This window comes from Alosa alosa, chromosome 21 (assembly GCF_017589495.1).
Source record: "Alosa alosa isolate M-15738 ecotype Scorff River chromosome 21, AALO_Geno_1.1, whole genome shotgun sequence".
NCBI lineage: Eukaryota > Metazoa > Chordata > Actinopteri > Clupeiformes > Clupeidae > Alosa > Alosa alosa.
Window position 1 is genome coordinate 28,911,906 of NC_063209.1, and position 19,605 is coordinate 28,931,510.

Genomic DNA, 19,605 nt, shown 5'->3' on the forward strand with positions numbered 1-19,605 from the left:
TCTTCTGACTTATAGGCCTACTTGTTACATTTGACATTCCCACCATTTAAATGAGATGACCGTGACCTCTAGATTTTCTTTAGCCGTGGGGGCAGGCCAGTCATAATAGCCTAATAACAAAAACACGGGGGTCCGGGGGGATTTTTATCTTTTCTGGTTGCTAATCACACTATTTTAACATGTTTTGAGAGGGACAGGCCCATCTTTTTTCTGACGCACGTCACGTTACCCCATGCATTAAACCAAATGTCACTGCTTGAATAAATGAAAAACATAGCCTACTGAGCATGGGCATCGTCATAGTTCACGATGACAATGGAAACGTTTAGCCTACTTGGTTTCTGACAGAAATTACGTTTTGTGCCAACATATTGGAGAAACACAACCACGGCCTTTATTTGGTGAACGGAGGTGCAAATCATCTCCTTTACTTTCTTTGGTTATTATATAGTCTATAGGCCTTTAGACAGGCTCATTTCTGACTTCACTAGACTATCATTGCATTTGTTTATGTTGTAAGACGTGAAGAAATGAAGGACAGCCTAGCTTAGGCTACGCACAAATTCATCATTCACTAAATGGACACAGAGAGACTCCACATTTTTTTCTTTCGCTATCGTTGCGAAAAAAATAGCCAGGCTACTATATAGAAATACTTTGAAATTCCATTTCAGTCGGATCTGCTCCACCTTTTCACCAAGTTTTGCAGAAATTGTGCCCGTGGTTTTTTGCGATATCGTTGACAGAAACTATTTGTGTGGTGCAACCTGTTAAATATTAGTAGTTCATAAACTCCAACGTAGTGTCAATTTAGGTTGAAAGTAAACTAAGATGGAACTTACGTACAAATGTAATGAATTGTAATGTAGTCTAACTTGTGCAATGGGCTGAGGTGCAGTGGCTGCAGGACTAAAGCGAGCGAGAGATGCAACAGTGGAGAACAGCTCATGCGCTTGCTAGAGATTACATTTTTTTTAAAGGGCCACGGGCCGCCAATTGAAGAGCCCTGCTCTATAGCAGTGTTTCTTAACTGGTGGGTCGGGACCCAAAAGTGGGTACGACACACACACACACACACTCTATAGGATACCCCTACTCCAACAACTCCCTACTGAGTACGACACACACACACACACACACTCTATAGGATGCAGGTGGTGGTCTGTAACGGGTGGTGATGATGATGGTGGTGATGATGATGATGATGATGGTCTGTAACGGTGGTGATGATGATGATGATGGTCTGTAACGGTGGTGATGATGATGATGATGGTCTGTAACGGTGGTGATGATGATGATGATGGTCTGTAACGGTGATGATGGTGGTGATGATGATGATGATGGTCTGTAACTGAGCTGCTGTGTTGCCCTGTGTCCAGGTGACAGCTCTCACGTGGGCATTGACCTGATGGACGAGCCGGGGTCCAGCAGCCCCAGCAACGACGAAGCGGCCATGGCGGTCATCATGAGCCTGCTGGAAGCAGACGCAGGACTCGGAGGACCAGTGGACTTCAGCGACCTGCCCTGGCCGCTCTAAACACACACACGCACACACACACACACACACGGTGCTGAACACTGCATTGCTGTGCTGTATTGGACACGGACCTGAGAAGCAGTCAAGTCAGAAGAACCAGAGACAACTGAAGAATCTGACTGAAGCATCACCTCTCCCCTTTACACACACTAAAACACATGCACAATAAAACATATTCACATAAACACACACACACACACATTCACAGCAGAGGACACTTCTCCACACACACGCTAGAGTCAACAGGAAGAGGACCTTCTCTGTAGAGGTGACGGATAGCCTCTCAGCATCTTGTCCCTGGGCCATTGGTGTTTCTAGAGTAACATAGAGGCTGCAGGAACGCTATGTATGTGTGTGTATGTGTGTGTGTGTGCCTATGGGACCTGATTTCCTGACTCTTGAAATGTCTCCTGTTTCTTGCTGTGGATGGTAATAAAAATGTATTGTATGGACATTAGCATATTTTTTAAATAAAAAATATTTTTTTCTCTTGGAATGACATTGTGTTGAAGTGAAGAAGACACACAGAAGAGTACACACACACACACACACACACAATCAGAACGACAATGCAACACACACACACACACAATCAGAACGACAATGGAACACACACACACACACAATCAGAACGACAATGTCTGAATGGGAATGGCTTACACACCTGGACACATGGAACACACACACACACAAACACACAATCAGAACGACAATGGAACACACACACACACACAATCAGAACAACAATGCAACACACACACAATCAGAACGACAATGTCTGAATGGTAATGGCTTACACACCTGGACACATGAAACACACACACCTCAAGCCTAAAAGCAGCTAGATATTCTCGCTCATATTTGAATGTGAAAGGTTTTATTTATCACATGAGCTGTACTGTTTATATGAAGAGCTCTTTCCCAAATCACTAAATCCATGTTATTTAATTGTACATTTCCAAATCACTATACATCCATGTTATTTAATTGTACATTTCAGGTAATATCAATAAGGGTCAGTACTCCAGGGTGAAGGAGCGAGATCTTGGCTTACAGAGGCTGGGTACAGCAATCCCAGGCTAAGTGAGTTTCAGGTCAAATGCATACTACATTTCATACTAAATTCAGGTCAAATGCATACTAAATTTGGGGTCATCCCTATGTTCCCTGGGTCCTATGTTCCCCGCTCGGGGTTAGGGTTATGGTTAGGGTTTTAAAAAAGGGTCCTATGTTCCCCGGTCTCTACAAAGCGGGGAACATAGGACCCGGGGAACATGGGTACGCTCCCCTACATTTCATACTAAATTCAGGTCAAATGCATACTACATTTCATACTAAATTCAGGTCAAATGCATACTACATTTCATACTAAATTCAGGTCAAATGCATATTGCGCTCACGTCTCCCCACCAGGTTCAAACTGATGGGCTCCCCTGACTTGCATTCTGCTCCTTCTACCTTTTAAAGCCCCCCAAAGAGATGTTTCACCTTTCAAAAAAATGAATTGAATCAGTTCTGCCGCACTCTGACCATAGCCATAGGAACCTGCTGCTGGAGTGCAGGAGCACATCTTCTTTAGTGCTGCTTTAACATACACATCTTCTTTAGTGCTGCTTTAACATACACATCTTCTTTAGTGCTGCTTTAACATACACATCTTCTTTAGTGCTGCTTTAACATTTGCACTTCTTTAGTGCTGCTTTAACATACACATCTTCTTTAGTGCTGCTTTAACATACACATCTTCTTTAGTGCTGCTTTAACATACACATCTTCTTTAGTGCTGCTTTAACATACACATCTTCTTTAGTGCTGCTTTAACATTTGCATTTCTTTAGTGCTGCTTTAACATACACATCTTCTTTAGTGCTGCTTTAACATTTGCACTTCTTTAGTGCTGCTTTAGTATGTGAAAATTAGCCCACCTCTCCTCTTTTGTCAAGCCACATGCCAAAAATCTAGGTGTCATCCTTGATTCAGAGCTCTGTTTTAAAAGGCAGATTAGCTCTGTTATCAAGAGTAGCTTCCATCAGCTGAGAATTATTTCTCCCAAGGACTTAGAAACAGTAATTCATGCATTTGTTACATCCCGGTTAGATTATTGCAACTCCCTCTATCTTGGTCTCCCCCAGTCCCAACTTTCTCGTCTGCAATTGGTACAGAATGCAGCTGCTAGGTTGCTTACTGGCACCAAGAAATACCAACACATCACCCCTGTACTGGCCTCCTTACACTGGCTCCCCATTAGCTTTAGGGTCCACTTCAAAGTCCTTCTGATTGTTTATAAGGCACTGCATGGGTTGGCTCCCTCATATATTTCAGACCTCCTCCATCCCCTCTCAGCATTCAGGTCCCTTAGATCTGCCCGACAAGGGTCTTCTTTCTGTGGGTCTGCACCATGCCTCAAGCAAAGAGGCGATAGAGCTTTTATGCAGCCCCCCACGCCTGTGGAATTGTCTGCCCCCAGATGTTAGACTGTCTCCCTCCATCACCACTTTTAAATAAAGACTAAAGACCCACCTTTACTCCTTTTTGGCCTTCCCTGCTTCCTAGCTGTCATCTCTTTCCTTCTTCATATTCAAGTGTCTTCTGTACTGTTGCTATTTATTTTGTTTAGGGCTGTCCATTTGTCTATTGTATTTCTGTATTTGTCTTGCTTACTTTCTCTGTGCTTGCCTTTTATATTTTGCTTGTTCTGATTTGCTTTTATTTTCTATTTTTAGCCATATCCTCTGTACAGCACTTTGGTCAGTGGAAACTGTTTTAAATGTGCTCTATAAATTAAATTTACTTACTTACTTTACTTACACATTTTCTTTAGTGCTGCTTTAACATACACATCTTCTTTAGTGCTGCTTTAACATTTGCACCTCTCAGTGACTATGGGCTGGTTGTAGCCTAATCTATAAAGTCACTGAAAAGCAAGAAAGCAAGCAATACAATGGCAATTATAAATCGATCATGTTGCCATCAAAATATTAGCATCAGAACTCATGGTTCTAGAACAGTGATCTTCAACCGGGGGTCCGTGGAGGTACTGCAGGGGGTCCACTAAATTATTTCATCTGAAGCATTTTTTTTCCACTTGCAAAAATGTTAAACTTCCTAGCCACATTAACACAAACAGAATGTAGAAAAGATGCTTTCTATTGGTTTATAAAAAATAACACATAGGCTACCCATGAGTCTCCATGCAATCAAGTGATCATGTGACCTCCAGCTGCCCACGAGCTCTGTGCCACTCACCAGGGTCAGGCCTCTTACTAGGTAGTGCTGTGCCATCAGATACTGCATCATCCATACGTATATTACGTTTTTTGGCACTCAACGAGTTAATAGGTCGGCCATGAGATATTGCATCATCCATACTCAATCTTAATAGGTCGGCCATGAGATACTGCATCATCCATACTCAATCTTACTAGGTACAGTAGGCCATGAGATACTGCATCATCCATACTCAATCTTACTAGGTAGGCCATGAGATATTGCATCCATACATACTAACCAAGCTTAGGTTTTGTTATCAATATCTGCATAATATCTGCAAAGTCTATGAATTGCAATGTTGGATGATACAAAAAGGCTAATACTTTAATTAATTTAAAGGCAGTGTTTCTCAAACTTTTTATAGATATAATAATAAATAAATACATAACACACATATTTCTGTTTTCCAGCAACATATTAGGAAGCATAGGCCATTTTACAACATTGTACAATAGGCCTATATTCAATGAAATACCAACATGCTGCATTAAATGGATCCATAATCCAGTCATACTGAGCACTGCTGGTTGGGAAATATGTTTGAAATAAACTTTGCAGGGATGTGATGTAGGCCTACTGTTTAATACATGGGATCACAAGAGTGCCTCCCAATCAGACGTTTCAGCGATTTCGCTCATAAATCTCAAAGGCATAACTGTCGCGATCGAGGCGCCTGTCCCATACTCAAGTTTTTTGGTGAATGCAGTAATCTTATTTGCTAGGTGAGGTAGGTGCTTGTCTTTGCCTTGTAACTGGACATTTAACTCAAATGTATCGCTAAGATATATCAAATATATCGCTAAGATAGGCCAGCTTTGTCAAGAAATGTTCATTAGTGAACGTGCTTGCAGATTCAAACATGCGCTCTTCCTCCAAGAAGAGGCGACTCGGAGCTCAAACACGCGCGACAGCACTTTACCTTGGGAAAGCCACCTTGCCTCGCTGTGAAACAGTACAGCCTTTTGGTCAGCTACCATCTCTTCGCAAAGTGCGGAGAATAGACACGCTTTTAAGGGCCGGGTTTTGATGAAATTCACCACTCTCACAACAATGTTCAAAATCTCACGTATGTCGGGACTAACTAAGCTGCCTTGACACGACCGCTTACCTGTGAATAACACAGTGCGTCCATTGCGCATCAGGCTACAGATAAAAAAAATTCTGTTTTTCACGTCAGTTCGCGCCCCACCTGGCATGTCTCCGCGACCCAGTAGTGGGTCGCGACCCACAGTTTGAGAAACGCTGATTTAAAGGAGAAGTTCGGTGTGATATTGACCTAAAGTGTGTTGAAACATGATACCGAGTGTGAACTTTTGTCTCATAGCTCATCTCAGCTTGTCCCCTGCACTCTGAAATGGGGGTGCCTCGGGCTAGCCATGCAAATAAATCACTGTTTTACACCATTTAAGAGGCTCAAAGTAGCGCCACACTTCATTAATAGACTTCCGAGGGCCCTGACATTTAAAACGAGACATTGAGAACTTTGAAAAAGCACTGGTAGTTTATTTATAAGAAGAATTTATACAGACAATACCTTCTGGAAGTTTACCGTTCGCCGCCATCTTGAATTTAGTCACAATAAGTCGAGCGACGAGTACGAATGAACAGGTATGATAAGGGATCAGATTTCAAAAATAATTCTGTGGAAATGCATGATTCCAGTTGCTGCTTAAAATATGTATTGACTATGTACATGACAACGAATTATTTTTGGAATTTGATCCCTTATCATACCTGTTCATTCGAGCTAACTAGCTAACTTAAACTTGCTAGTGTGATCCTGACAGGTTAGCTATGCTAGCCAGCACGCTACCTAGCTAACTTACACTGTATTTGAATGGGGGGCTAGTTACATGTTTTCTGAGGTAAATGACATGTTGTCTGAGGAAAATGACATGTTTTCTGAGGTAAATCACAGGTAAATGTCAGGTAAATGACAGAAAACATGTCATTTACCTCAGAAAACAGTTTTCAGAAGTAAATGACAGTTAGCCTTTGGGTAGGAAATGGCAAAAATATATATTATTTAAGAATAATCAGTAGATAATTACACCATGCAAAAATATTTGTCAAAAAATAGTAGAAAATTAAACGGTGCAAAGTATTTAAAAATAAATATTAGATAATTTAACCGTGCAAAAATATTTTTCAGAGCACGATATAAAAGGGGCTGACTCAAATATTTTTCAGATTGGCTGAGAAAATGACACAGACGAAGAAAGCAACCTTCTGTCCCATCTGCCAGCGGCTTTATGCCACTCCTGTGAATCACTTAACCCGAGGGCACCAGGTGACCAACTCCGCCGAGAGGACCATCCTGCTCCAGCTGGGGACGGGCAGGATCCTCATCCGAAAAGAACCCTGCCCCTTGCCAGGCTGCTTGTCCTCAAGCTCGCACTTGGACAAGCACCTGGCAAGGGGGCATTCGGAGCTCTCGGCAGCAGATGCCTACTAAGAGCCCTCAGAGCCTCCGACCCCGAACCGTCGATGGTGTCGACGCTGGACATCGACGTCGTGGAGGCGGACAACGAGGTGGGCGTTTGCCAAGGATGCGACGCGGCGAGGCGCGAGAACGCCAGCCTGAAGGCCAAGGTGAGGTCCCTCTGCCGGGAGCTTAAAACCTCCTGGGCCAGACGGTTGTCGGCGAAGACGCCCGCGCCAGCCGGTATCAATCGATACCTACTTGGCTGCATATTGCAGCTCTCTGTTTGCACCCTCCGGCACGAGGAAGCGGAGGAGGGCTTCTAGCTTCTCCAGCTCCAGCGACCAGGAGGTGCCGTACCAGGAGTCCGGCAGCTCCGTGGTCGAGGCAGCCAAGGAAAGGGTAAGTCCAGCACCGACATATCTCCACCTCTCTGTCTCTGACTGCTCGGCCTTTCCCGCTAACCCTTTGTCACTCTTTCTGCAGACTCCAGAGACGGTACCCAAGGTGCGCCTGAACCGGTTTGCAGGGCATCGGAGCCTGAAGCCAGCAGCCGTACCAGTCCCTTACCCAGCCCCAATCCCCCCCAAACCGAACTCTTGGACTCTTTAACTTTTCCCTTTTTTAAATTTTAGATGTGGTGTTTGTTTTAGATAGTTTAGTGTGTGGTTTAGATTTAAGATAGTTTAGTGTGTGGGTGTGGTTTAGATTTCAAATAGTTTAGTGTGTGGTTCAGTGTGTTCTTTAGATTTTAGATTGTTCCAGTGTGTTTTAGATTTAGATTAGATTTGATTACATTTTATTGTAGTTGTGCAGACTACAAGCACATGCTGTTTGTGTCTAACTTGTTCACTGTGTGCTTTAGTAGATTAGATTAGATTCATTTTTGTACTTTATTGTAATTGTGCAGAGTCCAAGTACAGAGACAACCAAATGCAGTTTGTGTCTAACCAGAAGTGCAAAAAAGCAGAAAAAGTGCAACGTGACGTACTGTACATGTACAAAGTAGGTGGGGCATAAACAGACACAATATATACTGCAGTGTTGTTCTTTGTTGTGTGTTTTATAATAAACTGTTTTTGAAACTTGCTTTGGTCTGATCAATATGAAAAATCTAAATATAAAAAATGTCCCTTTGTTTCCCAAGTGTGTTCCCTGCAGCCTAGGCTACTTTTCTCAAAGCTAAACTTTTTGACTCAAGGGCCACATTGGGTTTTGAAAATTGGCCGGCGGGCCACACAACAAAAAAAATAATGTGTATGTTTTGTATCATTTAAATGACAAAGTAATTTTGTTCTAGAAAATTAATTTCTTAAGAAAAACTGTTCATTTGATGTTGTTTAATTCATTTATAAATGGTGCACTGTCACTTTTGACACTTTTGCCAGCTCCACTAGTCTATGGCTAGTGCTGCTGTGCCTATGGCTCACAGTTTATTATGGTCAGTACTGGGAACTACCGTTACCATCGCGATTTCCTTTTAAAAGTTTCTTATAAAAAAGGAGATATCAATTATCAACAATAACAAGCCAGCTGGAATCTGTCGCACTCTCTCCCTCTCGTGCGCGCTCAAATGTGTTCCCAATTAAATGGAGTAGCATAACGTAGTTAGATCTGCTGCAATGGAGATAATGTATCTCGATGTAACAAGCTGTTTTGACATTGACATGGTAAACAGTTTCTAAGAAGACTGTAAAGCAGTTTGCAGTAGTAAAGTAAATGTCGTCTATGCTGGAAAAAGATAGCGAGTGGCCTATGATAACCTAATTAATTAAATGCACGGCAGGCCGGTTAAAAGTGCGTGGCGGACTGGATCTATGATAAACTAATAAATGCTCGGTGGGCTGGATTAAAGTGTGTGGCGGGCTGCAGTTGGCCCGCAGGCCGTAGTTTGGACACCCCTGTGGTAGTGTGTTTAACCAACCAATAAAGTTTACATTACATGTAGATACAGACTACTGATCAGGCCACTGAACGTTTCTTAAAAGACAGCATTACCATGTCAAACACTGCTTTTGTCTCTGAACTCGACAAAACGCACCAGCCCTGTTTAGGAGCATTTAATTCAACTACAGTATTTAGTTATTCACATTAGCCTTTGCTATACTGATAAAGTATGCCTATTTGCTTCACTTTTTGTCGATCTAGATGGCTCAAACTGCACAAAGTCTTCATCAAATGAACTCGTTATGTCTATGTTTCTGTCCAATATCGCTAACTTTAACAACATTAGGGACCGTTCGTTATTCATAAACGGGGTCACCGGAGGGATTTTGAGTGCTTCAATCAAAAGTTGCATGACCCTCCCCTGCCTGCAAGAAAAATTTCAACGACCCTCTAGCAGTCTTTTCAAAAAAGACATGACCCTCCCCGCCAATTGTCGATACCTTCCGCCTACGCTATAGAGCGCTATGAAAACACATCGACTTAAGCAATCGTTCTAAACTCATCCTCTGCTTTCTGGGGCCTGTACTACGAAGGGAGTTTAACCTACCCAGATGTAACCCAGGGTTACTTTGTTAAACCAGGGTTGACAAAACCTGGTTATCTTAAGTGGTGTTAATCGGTACTACGACGCTGATTATGAAGTTGATTTGTTGAGCCGGGTTAACCCTGCGCTGCGTTCACATAAAGGGGCGGGTTGCAGCGCAAGTCACCACTTTCAATGATGGCGCGATCACCTTATTTTACGGATGAGGAATGCACAATTATTATGACAAGTTATGAGGAATTAAAACCCACTCTATGACAAAAATCAAATACGTCGGCAGTGAGCAAAGCAAGGCTTTTGGCAATGTATTACAGATCGGGTAGCCTAAATGCCTAAAAGTGAAGTTTTATTCCCACATGTTCTTCAAATATGTGTTACGGAGGATTAGTAGTTTGCGGAATGTCTGAAATGAGTTGAAATAATTAAATAGCCTAATTTGAGTTAGAAAGGCCTACAGATGCAACCCAATTCAGAAGTGGGCATATAGATTACAGTAATAAGGATAATTGAATGTTTAAGTAGCCCCCATTGACTGATTTAGTGTATGCCTAATCCTGTGAACATTTCAGATGCAACACCATTGCCAAACGCACATGGCAGCAGGTGAAAATGAAACACAAAAACATTATTCAGAATAGTAGGTTTATATAGTTATAGCTTGCATTAATATTTCTTAATTATGAAAACATGTAGGCCTAGCTTATAGCCTTCACTTGGCCTCTGTTTTACAGCTAACAAGAAACAGGTGTCTTCGAACATTACTGTAGGAGGAAAGGCACCAGAGTGTTTTACAGTAGCAGAGGAGTTGGCCATCGCAAGTAATAGTGGAAGGCCGATTATGGAGGGGGTTGAGGGAGGCATTTGGTCGGATTCTGGTGCTGTGGAAATGTGTAGCCTTTATGTGCAGGGTACAGTAATATGACATTCAATTCAACAAGTTTGTTAAAATGGTGATTTTTATTTATTAGGCCTACTGTAGGCTATGTCCGATTTATTTTAGGCTATTCTTGTTCAGATGTTCAGCATACTGTAGGCCTATGTCCGATTTATTTTCGGACATACAGTATTCTTGCATCACCGATTGAATACATAAATGTCCACCTACGGGCATTGCTATGAGACGTCTTCCTAGATCATTTGACAAAGATAAGGAATTCCCTCGGCTGACAATCTATATCTTCATAGAGAATATCGTCCGGGTAGGCTATATATATTTTCTGGCGGTCTCTAAAACCCCTCGCCCTGCGAAGAGAGTCCCTCACGATTTGCTCCAATGTCGTGACATATGGATCATCCAGGTACGCCGACATGTCTCGGGAGAAATTGTTAGTGGAGGGGTGGTACTTATAAAGGGTGTGGTTAACGGAAACCTCGGGTTAACCAAGAACATAACCTGGTCGGAGCAGGTTTGAGATGCAGTGTAAATTGCCATGGCAGCATACCTCGGTTAAAACCTATCCACCTTTCGTAGTACGGGTTAATCGGGAAGTTACGCCACACGTGATCAAGTTACTCTCGAAGTTACCCAGATAAGCCAGAAACCCCGCTTCGTAGTACAGGCCTCAGATCTTACACATCACACTTCACCAAGATGGTGGCCATTTCAGTAGATTTACTCACTAACATTGTTGTGGAAACACAATAATCATGGAAACTAAATGCACACTTCCTGCAACTGCATTAACCTACTTGAAATAATTTACTCCTCTAGTAAGTATTCACATGAAATAAAACAATAAAGCATTGAGACCATTCAACAAAGCACACTGGGTAATAACAAATTCAACACATGAACTTGTTGCTATGGACTCGTCTCTCTAGGCTTCCTCAGTCATTGTAAAGCTGCCGAAGCTGAACATTATCCAAAAACTCAATTTCTCAGACGAGCGTCAATTTGGGAGCTTGCTACACTCCTTCCTTCTCAAATGACTTGAAAAGGCCGTTTGCACAATTTCACAAATAATCACAGGGACCAAAAAATACCTAACATGCCAACTTTTTTCCGGTTTAGGCCTATCATTTTAACTTTTCCCCGCTGTCTTGCCGTTTTAATATTTTCCGTAGAATATTCCATATTACTGTAATACTCTCATAACATTAGTCCTGCATTCTGGCCTGTCTCTGTGTTGTCCTGTTGTTACCCCTTGCCCTTCCAGAGAAACAGATGTATTCAAATCATCATTTTGCTTGCTTGAATGCAAACTCAGAGTGATGTTAACCTACAGTAGGCCTATTTAAGTTAACAACGTGGTTGTCGTGAGAGCATGATTCATTGGTGCTTGGAGTGTTCGGCCGTAGGCTATGTCTACGTGCGCACCTGCCAGGCTAAGAGCCAAAGAAATCCCCCTGTATATTCACTCCAAGTTGGCCTACCATAACTTACCAACTCTAGCCTACACTGTAGACCAAAAACTGGCTATTTATATGACCAATGTATTTGTATTCTGTATTCTGCTTTATGAAGCAGAATTACGCACTGCTACTTGGAACGTAACACATTTTTGTTGGCAGGAGAGAGAATGACAGCGATTAACAAATTGCACTTGTTGCTGGTTACCAATAAATAGGGGCCTACTATATATTTTTTTGCAAACAACAAAAACAGAAAGGATGGAGACAGCAAAGCTAGAGATGGGGAGGAACAAGAAATATGTTGTCTATGTCCACTCCACTCAGTGTAATCTGTTTGGCCGGTGAGATGAGCTGTCAGCGCACTTAATTAATCATATCTCACTGAATACCGAACAGATTCTCACACGTTTTTTTTGCTGCAAAGGTCATACATGTAGCTATGATACAGGACACATGATTTAGCGTATTTTAATATTCATAGTGGGTTTAACAGTAATAGAATATTCTGATATATGATATAAAGTGACCTGACGTCCGATATCAAAACTGGGAACATAATCCATGTTTGACAGCATAGACAAAACTAGTTTGATACAAGTTTAATGAGTTAAATATAGTTCACAGTTGACAGAAAAGTTCCATCAACAGCATTATTCACAGTCCACAGAAAGGTTCCATAAACATTTAAGTGAGATCAGTGCCATTCAGACATCTGAGGGGTATTCCAAGTAGGCCTATGTGGTTTTGTGACAAACTTGGGTAAATTGACTCAGATTAAGTTGTAAACCTCCCAGTAGAAAAGCTGTATGATACAGGAAACATGGTTGTGTGTATTTTAATATTCATAGTGGGCTTAACAGTAATAGAATATTCTGATATATGATATATTATAAAGTGATGACATCCAATATAAAAACTGGGAACATAACTAATCCACGTTTGACAGCATAGACAAAAACTGGTTTGATACAAGTTTTAATGAGAATGTACAGAAAAAAATCCATTAACATTTTCAGTTCAGTGCCATCAAAAATAAAGTGATGAACAGACATTGGTGTGGCATAAAGGAAATGGAGTAACTGGGTTCAATATCAACAGCATTTGTTAGACAAGTTCCATAAATATTGTAAAGTGCAAGTTTGTAGGTTTGTTTCTGATCCTTAAAAACAGACATTGGTTTGGCATAGTAAGTGTAACCGTTCATCAATTCAAGACAAAAAGGTGACTTGTCACTTGTACAGTGTCAATGGGTTCATCAACAGCATCTGTTATTTACAGTTCACAGAAAGGTTCCAGCCCCAATGAAGAGATTAAATAAAAAGGAATTAAGAAACATTTTAGAAACTGCTAAGATCAACCCGTTCATTGCAATCAGTAAAGAATCAGGGAGTGTCTTCACAGGCTCAGTGAGACAAGAGTTACCGTGATGCAGTTGGTTCTATGATTTCGATAACTGGTGCATGTCATTTTGTATGTTCCCACCTTGCTAAAATTGCTTGGGTACACTTTGGCTGAGAACTAAAGTGCTTCAGACAGCAGGTGGGCAAATAAGATGGCATAGTAAACTGGGTACTCCATAAAAGAGGACTGAGTCAACCAGACAATGGGAAAATGGGACACAGAGTGGCGAATGCAGGTGATGAAGGTGGAGCTCATAAATCAAACATTCAGTCACAGTGTAGCAGATGCTCTGCAGTACTGCAATGAAGAGCTGCACCTTCCTCAGTTCCAGGGGTGTGAGGAGACCGTTCAGTTCATTCACAGTCTTCTTGAACAAGGCAGTTGTTCTGGAGAGATACAAAATAATAAATAAATGAATGAAAAGGAATTTGAGAGGCATCTTATTCTTGTTAGGGTAAAATGACATGTGAATAATACAGTGTTGGGCAAGCTACTTCGAAATTTTAGTGAGCTAAACTATCAGTTACTCTGCCATGAATAAAACACTACACAAAACTACCACCCAGTCAAATGTATTAGTAGCCTAACACAAACACAGCAGTAGGCTAGTTCACTACATAGGAAGCTACTTTAAATTGTGCTAATTTCACATGACAAGAAAAGTGTAGCTTGTCTGGCTAAGCTACTTGATAAATAAAGAAGCTGAGCTATTGAAAAGTTACTTTATTCAGGAAATAGTGAGGCTACCACCAACACACTTATGCTACAAGTAGCAGCTAGCGATTGTCCAATAGGCTGGTCTGTGCCACTTGTGTAAAATTTGCCAGCCAAATCTAGTATGATTTATTTCTACAATAGCCTTCTTGTGTCAGTTGTAATCTAAGTCAGTGTTATGGAATATGACTTATCAAGTCTCAGTTCATAGCTGGGTGAACACCGAGTAAACATAGCCTAGCTAGATGGCTACGATTTTCATACAGTAATATCAAAGATTGCTCCTTCTCAGCTCTCTGGTAATATTCTATTCACAAAATACAACCAATAGTACGGTTATGTTAAATCTTACTTGTGAAAAGTAAATCCCCCGAGTATGGTCCGCCGATTTGAGAAGGAACATGCTGCACAGTGCTGTCATCTTGTGTCTTCTGCTGCAAGGCAACGAGGAGTATGACCGGTCCAAGATGGCGGCCGCATTTCTTGTTTCCAGCAGCCAATGCGGCGTCTATGTATATTATGTCTATGATGTTGAGCATCTATAATTTCATACTATTTTAGCATTACAAGCTATGGCTTGCTTGTGGTTGTAAAGAGGTCCAACAAGGGATCAATCTAACATGTAGTCACTGGTCTATAAAACTTGGGTCAATATGATTGATGTTAAATCAACGTTGATTTGATATCAAGAAAAAGGGCGTCAAAATGATATGGAATTGACGTCATTGAATTGACCACCATATGAGAACCAATAATGTTAATAATCATAATAGTAGTAATAATAGCCCACGAGGCTAATGTTACTATTGTTTTGACACTTCTACCAATCAGTCTGGTAATATAACAGGCTAAAATGCCAACAGTAATCATTTTCACGATTGTTTTTAACGGATGCTTATCACCACTTGATAAGCGCATGCGCACACACAGCAATTCCCATCCCCCACCCCTGATCAATTTCAAATTCGCGTAGCACTCTATAGGCCGTGGGCCGAGGGGGCGAATTCGTGTTTCTGAACTTTTTTTCACAGTGGAGGCGCCAAGATTTTATGGATACATTCTACGTGTATATTCACGTTAGATAAAAATTGTTGCCACTTACAGCTAATGAACATATTTTTTTTATCGATAACTTTATTCCACATTATTTTCCAGGCAAATAGACAAGACCGCTATTTTTGGGTCCTAAATGCATGACGTTTGTTCCTCGTCATCCAATCGCGTTCTTGGAATTACGCCGGTGTGGCTTGACCAAAGATTGTTAAGGCGGAGCAAGATACTTCGTCGTAGTTCATGTCTATGGGCGCGAAATGGGGATCGAATCCTGTCTGCATAAAGAGGCGGTCGATGACGTATTGATGAGCATACGTTGCAACCGCCAACAGCAGCGGCATAAATAACCCGCGACACCTGATATAAAGTCGATTTTCTCCAGACTGGAATGCTCAAAAATGCTAAAAATGTACCTGAAATGTTCAGAAGGGTTTGAGGATCATGAAAACGTGCCCGAAATTCACATTCCTAACTCTATAGAACCAAGACCTTAGCATATGTGGTAAAATTCTGAGCTATGCCCATAGACTTCAATGGAGCAGTCGCTGCCTCTGCTCTGCATAAAGGGGATTTTGACCCCCTCGGCGATCCGGGTTCCCGGAAGTGGCTCCTGATGAAATATCTTGCTCCGCCTTAACAATCTTTGGCTTGACCCGCCCAAAACTGTAAACAAACCCGTGTCCAACGTGAAACGTGAAATATTTGGCCTTTTTATTTGGATAATTTTTAGGCTTTTGAACTCTTTACTCAACTTGATATAAAATGAAACGAGTATGCAACTTAAACGAGTATGGGTGTAGAAGTAACGTTTACAGCATAATGTATGATGGTTGTTCTGTTTCTTTGCAAACACTAATAAAAGTTTTTTCATACATCTTGGAATTTGTATTTCATGCGAGTTGTATACATCTATCACGTCATGAAAAAAAGCCAGGAAATAGCCTCTTCTTCACATGGTACCTGCATCACCTGCAGCCATGAACTGCTGCATGCATGTAGTGGACGTTGATGGACCAATAAGCCCATTTACAGCTATAAGTTGGGACAAATTCATTCAGTCAGTGTTTCTTTGGAAAGACCTTGCCTGTAGAGAGTGTTGTTGCAGAAGAGGCAGTGCAGAGGTTTAATTTGAACAGCCAGGAATCAACTGCTATACCAAACAACGGTGGCTACCACAGAGATTGCTACTGCCATGTCAAAAAAAAAACTAAGATACAAAAGAGCACAAAAGAGGAGAGAGAAGGAAGCTTTATTGCAAGAAAATGCAACAAAAGGTTGGTGTCAAAAAGATGAAACATTAAAATGAATGTAGTGTTAACTTCAATGTTGAATTCAACTTGCCCTGTAAATGAGAAAATAAATGACAATTAGTGGCAAGTCTATAGGGGACATTTTAAGGAACCAGTTTGTGTTCAATTTGAATGATAGGGAGGACTACAAATACAGTGCCTACATTCACACCTGCCTGCAGCCTTTGTGTTAATATGACAGGGACGCATGCTTATTCTGCAGTGGATTATGTTAAGATGAAGAGGAACACTATTTTAGTTTCCCATAAGCACTGCCCACACAATTTGATCCAACAGCTAGTATCTGTCAATTAATGCACTATTGTTGAGAGTAGGCTACACAACCTAAATCTGTTGTCTTCTGTTTAATGTGTAGGGATAGAGGTAGAGGCAGAGCTAGAGGATGGTGAGGAAGGTCCATCAAAAACTCGGGCTCTAAGGTCACACACCAGTGATATTTCTACATCACAACGAAAGCACCACACCTACTACCTGTGCAGTGCATTATCTGCAGAAGTAACAAATACAAGCAGGAAAAACACAGCAAGAAAAGGTTAAAGGAGAAACTTTCGTTGTGTGAAACACTGCATGCTGGGAAACTGGTTCTTGCCGCTGAAGGCAGAAAAGATGAGGCTCTCCTCCTTCATATTAGAGACAGGGACTTGGTTGCCAGCGAAGCACGTTACCACTTCACTTGTTTCAGGGATTACACTAGGTACCTGTACTTAAAACAAAGAATACAGAGAGCAGGCTCTATGAAATTGGCTACAAAACATTTTTGTGAGACAGTCATTGAGGAGAGGCTTATAAAAAAGGCGAGAGGTGTTTCGCTTGGCAAGGCTCAATACCCTTTTCAAAGACACTGTGAAAGAAACAGAGGGAGAAGACATAGGAGCGTATAAGGATCACCTGTTGAAACAGAGGCTTCATAAGTCCCATCCTTTTCTAAAATTCCACAAAGCCTCCAAAACATACCTTGTTTATGTAGACAATATATCTCCTGAGGAGATTCTCCAGGATGTCGCCATGTCCTCTTCATCCTCATCTGAGGATAGTGATGGAGATATGAACCTGGAGATGGAGAGAGAGGAGCCTGACAATGCCACCACAGAGATCACAGATGATTGTCGCCTTTTATATCATGCTGCACTTACCCTCAAAGAGATCCTCCAAAACGCTGCCAAATCGCCAAAAAAACTTCCATGGCCTCCCACTGCAAGTGACCTCACCCTGGAGAGGGCCTTTGAGGTAGTGCCTCACCAGCTGTTCAATTTCATTGTATGGGCATCTGGAATTACATCAGAACTAGCAAACGAGCATGTTAGGGTCAGTTTTGAGGATAGCAGGAAAATATTGTCTTCCTGTCAGGACATCATTACCTTGGCAACAAAAAGCACGATGGCTCATGCCGGCAATGTGCACTGCCATGGCAGTTAGACATATGTCTGGCTCAGCACAACTCATTGGAATGTTGAATGGTCTTGGCCACTGTTCATCCAATTCCCTGGTCCTTGAGCATGATACTGCCCTGGCTAATCTGCAAATGGAGAAAGGAGAAACTTACATCTCAGAATCCATCTGTGCTGAAGTGCCTGTGACTTTGGTCTGGGACAACAATGATTTTGGAGAAGAGACCCTGTCTGGTAAAGGGACAACGCGACAACACCAATGGTATCGCAATTCAGCGAGCCACCGGTAATGATGCAGCACCTGTTCCAAACACATCCAGACAAAGAACAAGAGAGCGGTCAGTCAATCCTCCACCACTTAACCTACTATATTACAGAAGAGGAAAGGTCTGGTCCTCATAGTTCAGGGTTGGAGATTGATTTTCAGCAGGACCAAAACAGGGGTGCCCAAACAATTGGTCGGAGAACTGATGCAGCATACTTCTTAATGAAAGTCCCTGAGGCCCAGGGTAAAGTTCTTCCTGGGTGGACAGGTTTTAATATTATGTTGAAGGAAGATGCAGTCTTACCTCTTACAAATGTGACCTACTTACCTGTGATTGATGCCAGCCCAACTGACCTGAACACGGTTCACACGATCCTGAGCCGCTCCATTGCAATTGCTGACAGCCTAAAACAAACAGAAATTGTATTGGTTATGGACCAAGCCATCTATGCCAAGGCACAGGAAACCGTTGGCAGACAAGCTTATATTCAGAAAGACTTGTTTAAGGATGGGAGAATTCCATACCGCCATGGCATTTCTTTCCTGCATTGGGAAGCTCTATGCAGACGCAGGCCTTCAGGACATCTTAATTGAGTCCGAACTGGTGGCTGTAGGCTCTATTGATGGGTGATTACAGGCCACCATTACAACAGGAGCATGCGGGCCCACAAGCTCTTCACAGAGGCATTGCAAAGACTGCGCTGGCAGGCCTACTTAGACACATTGCCATACACAGGCAATTCTGCAGTGATGGAAATTGCAACAGACCTGCAAGACCGGTTCCCCATTGAGTTCAATGAGGCACTTAACTCTGAAACATTCCTGGATTTACTGAAAGGCTATGATGAATTTGTGGAAAGAAATCACCAAATCTGACCTTTGCATTTTGGAGCCAGTACATTGAAATGATGGAGACCCTGCTTCTTTCATCCGGGCTACTCGGGAGGAAACTGGGCTCTCCATTTGTCTACTGTTCAATGCATGCTGCCCTGGTTCTTTGCTTGTGATAAAGTCAACTATTCCCGTTATCTGACAGCATATTGGGCCGAGATGAACAATCTGGAAAACACACATCCGGCAGCACACCAGCAGTTAACTTCAGGTGACTTTGTAGCACAAAGGCACCAAACACATGGCTTTGCTGGCACAGCATGCGATCAGGTAATTGAACAGACAGCCAATCGAGATTCTAAGACAAAGGGAGGCATTAGTGGGTTCTCACTGAATAAGGGTGCAGTTCACCGATGGACCTTGACCCAGCATGAAAGGGCAGCAATCACTGCGGAGTGCAAAAACATGGCAGGGCAGGGACCAGTGGCACATCTGAATTCAGAGCTAGAACAAAGCAGAATGCAGAGAGATCAGACTGTGGAGTGCAAAAACATGGCAGGGCAGGGACCAG

At 42.1% G+C, this 19,605-nt stretch overlaps 1 protein-coding gene across 1 annotated transcript in view; it reads left to right on the forward strand.

Annotated features, from left to right (window-relative positions):
* Positions 1 to 2,033, forward strand: part of LOC125286152 (aryl hydrocarbon receptor nuclear translocator-like protein 1) — a 21,887-nt gene extending 19,854 nt beyond the window's left edge. The window contains exon 17 of the mRNA XM_048230918.1: positions 1,380 to 2,033. Coding sequence (XP_048086875.1) covers positions 1,380 to 1,537 — 158 coding nt within the window. The 3' untranslated portion in view covers positions 1,538 to 2,033. The remainder of the gene's footprint in view (positions 1 to 1,379) is intronic.
* The last annotated feature ends 17,572 nt before the right edge of the window (positions 2,034 to 19,605 follow it).